This window comes from Syzygium oleosum, unplaced genomic scaffold, assembly GCF_021117445.2.
Source record: "Syzygium oleosum isolate NSW1041296 unplaced genomic scaffold, Sole_v2.1 Sole_v2.18, whole genome shotgun sequence".
Classification (NCBI taxonomy): Eukaryota; Viridiplantae; Streptophyta; class Magnoliopsida; order Myrtales; family Myrtaceae; genus Syzygium; species Syzygium oleosum.
In genome coordinates this window covers 2,868,691-2,874,781 of record NW_026607502.1, presented here as the reverse complement: position 1 = coordinate 2,874,781, position 6,091 = coordinate 2,868,691, and the positions used below count along the sequence as shown (strand labels likewise).

At 38.0% G+C, this 6,091-nt stretch overlaps 1 protein-coding gene across 1 annotated transcript; it reads right to left on the bottom strand.

The window, feature by feature from the left end:
* Positions 1 to 2,739: 2,739 nt before the first annotated feature.
* On the bottom strand, positions 2,740 to 3,935 carry LOC115682090 (uncharacterized). Its single transcript, XM_030606229.2, has 3 exons — positions 3,690 to 3,935; positions 3,410 to 3,556; positions 2,740 to 3,227 (listed from the first exon to the last, which is right to left on the bottom strand). Exons 1-3 carry the CDS (start codon positions 3,933 to 3,935, stop codon positions 2,973 to 2,975), a joined length of 648 nt encoding a protein of 215 aa, XP_030462089.2. The 3' UTR covers positions 2,740 to 2,972.
* Positions 3,936 to 6,091: the final 2,156 nt, after the last annotated feature.

Here is a 6,091-nt window from a genome sequence, read left to right as displayed (position 1 = left end):
CCTCTTGGTTTCCCTTTCACTTGGTCGTGGTATGCTCTCCGGTTCCTCACTATTATACCTCATTTTTCTCTCACTTGTGCTCTCAAATCTTCACCTTGAAGCTCAAGAAATTTTGAGGAGAGAATGGCCAAGTGAAGACTCTACTTTCACATCCAAAATAGCCCCCCATTTCTCTAGCCCCTACTCCAGCCATTTTGTCTAGTTTTTACCTTTATTGGGAGCCACAATTGTCCTTGAATCACTCAACCTCAACCTTTTAACGCTCCATCTAGCCTTAAAATTAGGTGCAAGGGGCTGCAAATGGGTAGAAAGAGAGGCACGACAGTCCCCCCTACTCCCACTCACTTTCAACTAGTTTGGTTCCTCCAATTTATAGTAGGGCAATTGAGGGATGAGAATGGAGTGCATCTTGGGTCTGGAAGGGGCAAACTATGCAATCGCCCGGAAATAGTGAGTACGTGCTCATCGTTCGTCCGATTAGGTTGAAATTTTGATGGGAGATAGAAGACATGTCCACTTATATTGCATAAAAATTTCACGTCCAATGGAAACCAGAAAGTCCACTTTTTGGGACCCTACATTATGGTCTTTTACACAGTTGGTCTGTTGATACTACTTCGAAAAAGGGCAAACTTGGAAAGCGACGGTTGGAGCTAGTGCACGTGCCATATATCATTGGAAAATAGACTCAAAGATGCTCAATGTGACACCTAGTTTGCAATTTTTTTAGCTTGTTTGAGCCTTCGATTGATCAAGGAAAGATAGGCCAAAATTGCTGGGGAGGAGGTTGAGACCAAGTATGAGCTGAGGCAGTTGAGACTTGAGTTGCCGTTAACCAAAATTTTGGCCGTTAGGCCTGAGATTATAATACAAAGTGTCCCTAGCTTAAAAGTACAGAAGAAACGCAATGGAAAAAATGAACGCAGGATGATGTAATGCAGATGTTTCTGATTAGGGGTCGAATTTCGATTACTAATCTTCATGAGACGCACGGATGTCCTACACAAATTGAACCCTAATTATTAATGAATTATTATGCTTATAGTATATACGCGTAGAAGGAACGTGGCGAGTACAAGGAACGTAGGGTTATATAAATAGACTTTTTTTTTCACATGGGTCAATTCACACCGTTACAGGCAAACTTGATTCCTAAAATGATTTTTTTTAAAGATCATGATGAACTCATCAGTGAAATTCATGTGTCAATATGAAGTGGGACTCACTGATAACAAGGTCACTACAACTCCTATTAAGACCAATGCCAAAGATGGGATTCCTATTTCGAATCCCACACTCTATTGACAGCTGGTTGACAATCTTATATATCTCAGTATTCTGCGACATGACATCAACTATGTTGTTCACATTGTCAATCAATACATGATCGTGCCTCGTAAGACTCATTTTGCTACGGTCCTTCAATTTTTTTGCTAGGTCAAGTGTACCTTGTTTCATTACCTTCACTTTATTGCTGATTCTACCTTGGAGTTGACAGCTTATTATGATATTAACTAACTGGTGACCCTCAAGATCGTTGCTCAACCACGAGCTACTCTTTCTTTTTAGCCAACTCACTTATCTCATGGTGTCGCAAGAAATAGACCATTATCGTTCACTCTAGTACAGAAAATAAATATCGAGCTCTTGCTAATACAACGTCGGAATTATTATAGTTATGATGGCTTCTAGAAGGTATGGGAATGCTTTACAATAGCAGAACAGTCAGTCATTGCGACAGCTAAAGTGCCATCCAAATAGCAAATAATGATGTTTACCATAAGCGTACCAAACACATTAAAATTGATTGTCATTTCATTCGGTATCATGTGCGCAATGGTGCTACACAACTCATATGTACTTCAATTACTAACCAAAAAGCTGATATCTTCATTAAGACACATTTATGTGGACATTTTTTAGATCTTTTCACTAAACTCCAGTTGACTTCTTTCAAGTCACCTTCCCTTTGAAGGGATAAGTTCGATTATATTAAGATTAATATTTAGGGTTAAGTTAATTATAATGTACATTAATTATATATAAATCTAATTGTATTCTCACCTTATATGGGGCAATTGTATTCTTCATTTTATAATATACAAAATATTACATTTTTTCTCTCTTTCTTCACAATTAACTGTATCAATAGCTAGGCTAGCTATGCAGTGGGGATTTTTTCATTTGTTTTATTTTTATTTTTTTACTTTTGCCATGTTGCACTGGTGACATGGGCAAATTCAAAGACAATCTTATTCCGCAAGCAACAAGAGTGATAAATGAGAAATTTCAAGCAAATTGATACGAAGTTAATTCCACTTTCCATTATTCTCCAATATTTTTTTTTCTCTGTATTATTCTCCAATATTATTGACTAAAGATTCTACCTCTCGTAAGAGGTGACGATTCCCCTGTTCAGAAGGACAATATAGGAAGGAGAATAACAAAATATGTTCTCTCTTTCGAGAACTTTTCACCTATAGATTGAGTGAACTCTCAATCGTGCAAATGCTTATTTCTTGCTTTAGATAAATTTTTAATCTATCTGATCAATTACAATCATTGAAAGTACGAGTTGTTATTCTATGTGGTTTAATGACCGGACGATATCCGTTCCATTCAACCTAGTTCTCACCAAAATCACTCTTCATGAACTCCTTTGCCACATCTGTCATCAAAATAGAACAAAAGACCGAAAAAAGATGAAGCAAAAGAAAAGAAGATTGAAAGAGAAGAAGAGAAAGAACTGACTCTAATAGCCATTTACTTACTGGAAAATACTAGAGATACAAAATTTTACAAGATACTGATGTGTGGCCACATATCATTTGTTAATTCTCGTCGCGGAAGGACATGACCCGTGTCACAACAAATGATACAAGGCCACGTGGATTTTTTTCTTGTCAATACCTGTAGATATTTTGTTTCTATAGCATTATTACTCAAATCCCCAGAAGATCAATAGACTAAAGTTAGGTCACATGATCTTCTCCTACTTGCTTCTCAATAGCTCTAAGAATCGCTTGAGCGACATCACTGGCCTCCAAGGCTTGATCTTGAGCAACAACGAAAGCTTCCATAGAGAAAACATGGTCGCACGAAACCCTAGCTTGCAAAACATCAAGACCCATATTCTCTAGGACTTCCAAGATTGAAACAAGCCCATCTTCTCTTCTCTCGCATTTGACTTTCACTTCGAATTTGTCCCCAACTTTTTGTACCTTCACCTGTTGGAGACCCACTTGAAGTAAGACTTAAAAACTCCGTGACTTCAATATCATTCATTAGAGCAATGCTAAATATACACTAAATCATACCAAATTCTCTTATTTAAAGATGTTCTAATAGATTTGGCCAAAAAAATGACGAACTAATACAGAGACCAGTTATGAGAGAGAGAGAGAGAGACCTTGGGTTCCCTCATATTCTTGAGGAGGAGCAGACATCGTTTCTTCACAGCTATAAGGTTTGAGTACTCTCTTCGGATAGCTTCCAACTTGAGCTTGAGCTTGCATATGTTGGTTAAATAATCCGAAATCAATGAACTCTTCCTTACCTTCACATCATCAGCAAGAAGAAAACATATTGTGTCACAACACAAGCATCAAAACCTACTTCATACAAGTAGAAAACATTTAAAAGAAGGAACAGAGAAAAAAAACTTTGGCACTATTTTCATCGTCACTCACAGATTTTGAGTTGGCCAGGATTTGTAAGATCTGAAGCTTTCTCCTCCTCAAGGCAACCCTCTTCCTCAAGCTCTGGGTATTGTTGGCCATCTCTCTCTCTCTCTCTCTCTCTCTCTCTCTCTCTCTCTCTCTCTCTCTCTCTCTCTCTAAATTTGAATGTGGTAAGATGGACTTAAATAGCACGTGGAAGGAATGAGAGGGTATGTGTGTAGAGATAGGTATGTCTTGGGATCCTTCATTAGACATGCTACTGTTCCCTTGTCTTATATGAAAGTGGAGTTTGCCCATCGAATAATTTAATCAAAGGAGATAATAAGCAAAATTCGTTTTCTGTCGTTTTCCTTTTCCCCTCGTCTGAAAATACATAAAAGATTTAGATACATCATACTCATTTCATAAACAGATGGTGTAAGACATAACTTCATAAATAATTTCACGTTTTCTTTTCACTGACGGTAATTGTGATAATAATCATAAATAATACATGCAAATTCATCTAATGCAACTATATATTATAAGGTTAATATCACAAAAAAACTCCAAACTATACCCACAGTAACATATATATTCCGAATTTTTTTATGTCATTAAAAACCCTAAACTTTCCCACTATGACAAAATACCCCAAAACTTTTTTTTTGTCATAAAAAATCTCGAACTTATACTAGTGTGACAAATATACCGTTATTGAAACTAAAATAGAGAGTATATATGTCACACATGTATAAGTTCGAATATTTCGTAACACAAAAAAAAAGTTGGAGATATTTCTGTCATAATGGGTAAGTTTGAGGTTTTTGGTAATACAAAAAAAAAGTTTGAAATATTTGTATGACAATGGGTATAATTGGAGATTTTTTGTGATATTCGCCTTGTGTCATGGACACAAACTGATTCTTACTTTAATTCCTTGCCTCACCCATATAAATACGAGAACTACCAATGAATAATTTATTATTTCAATTATAGTAATGAGAAACTTCCACGTTCGGCCAAACAATAGAATCTCGAAGAATGTTCATCATGGGTAGAGCCCCCACCTTGCATGACAGCGAATATTTGCTGAATTATACAGATACACTTTCTTTTTTTAAATGGGGTGTGCTTTTGGCTTTATTTTTTTATCCTGACGTGGGTACAATCACCCCGTGACACATACACGTCCGTTGTGTTTGAATGTGTCATTTCATTCCTTTTTCCGTGAAAAATCAACAATGCCACTGCCACGGGCAACTTCATTTCATCTCAACGAAATGATACTTTTGCCATAATTCGCGTGCATATATCATCTTTGTCAATTTATCACTTGAAATTCATCACACCCCCGCTTTATTCCTACACTTTCCCATTCACAATCATTCTAGAATGAATTTGCTCACTGAGTTTGTTCAATGTAGGTGTAGGGTGTGGGCGAGCTCGACTCGACAAGATACTCGAGTAGTTTGAGTTCGAGCTCGACTCCGCTTCAATCTCCGATAGCCCTCGGGTCAAACCCAAGCTAGTCACTGAGTGATTTGACTAAGTTCGGTTCTAGAGCAAGCGATAAAAGACCGGTGGAACAATTATAATCCCCGGTAAAAACTTAAAGGAGAAGATATCCGTGCTGTCAAACGCGCCAATCAGTGAACCTTCTGCAAGGGCAACAAAGGAAATAAGAAAGTGATAAAACTGGAGGACAGTCAGTGGTGATCAGTGAGAGAGAGAGAGAGAGAAGACATATTCCAGAGTTCACGGGCCTCTCGTTTGGTTCCTCCTTGTCTGCTGTACGAACACCGAACAAGAACCCAAAAGAGCCAAGACAGACGCGCAAAAACAGTCTGTGCTTCTCGTTGATCAGGAAGGACTAGGAGGAGTGCTAGTGGCCGTAGGTCACATGTTCTGACGACCCTCACATCCTCCCCTCCTGTTTTATTCATTAGCTCCTTCCCTCTTCCACTTCTGGGGCTTTTGGGGTCCCCCAAGAAAAATATGCTCACTTTTCAAAACCATCCTTTCGCTCTGAAACAAATCCGAACCCCACCCCCCGTCTGCATCTTGCTTGCTTGCTTGGTTGGCTTGGCTTGCCATGCTCCCATATATAGGAACATGGTAGAATAGGGTTTGGGGACGACTGATGCCGATTTCGAATCCGTATGTGATGAGTCTCCAATACATCGAACCTGTCTTCGAACCTGTCTTCGAACCGTCTTCGTCAAGTACATGGAAATTTGAACCCGTCGTCCTACATAAAAAGATTTTTCCTACGGCATTTTTAAATGAAAAGAATATCATTATAATGTTATATAATATGGTCATTTTAATCAATTTTTGTGCTTCAGGATTAGATGTATTTATTTGAATGACATAGTATAGTTTTGAAAGAGTCCTTTAGATAATACTAACTCAACCATACCCATTCACTG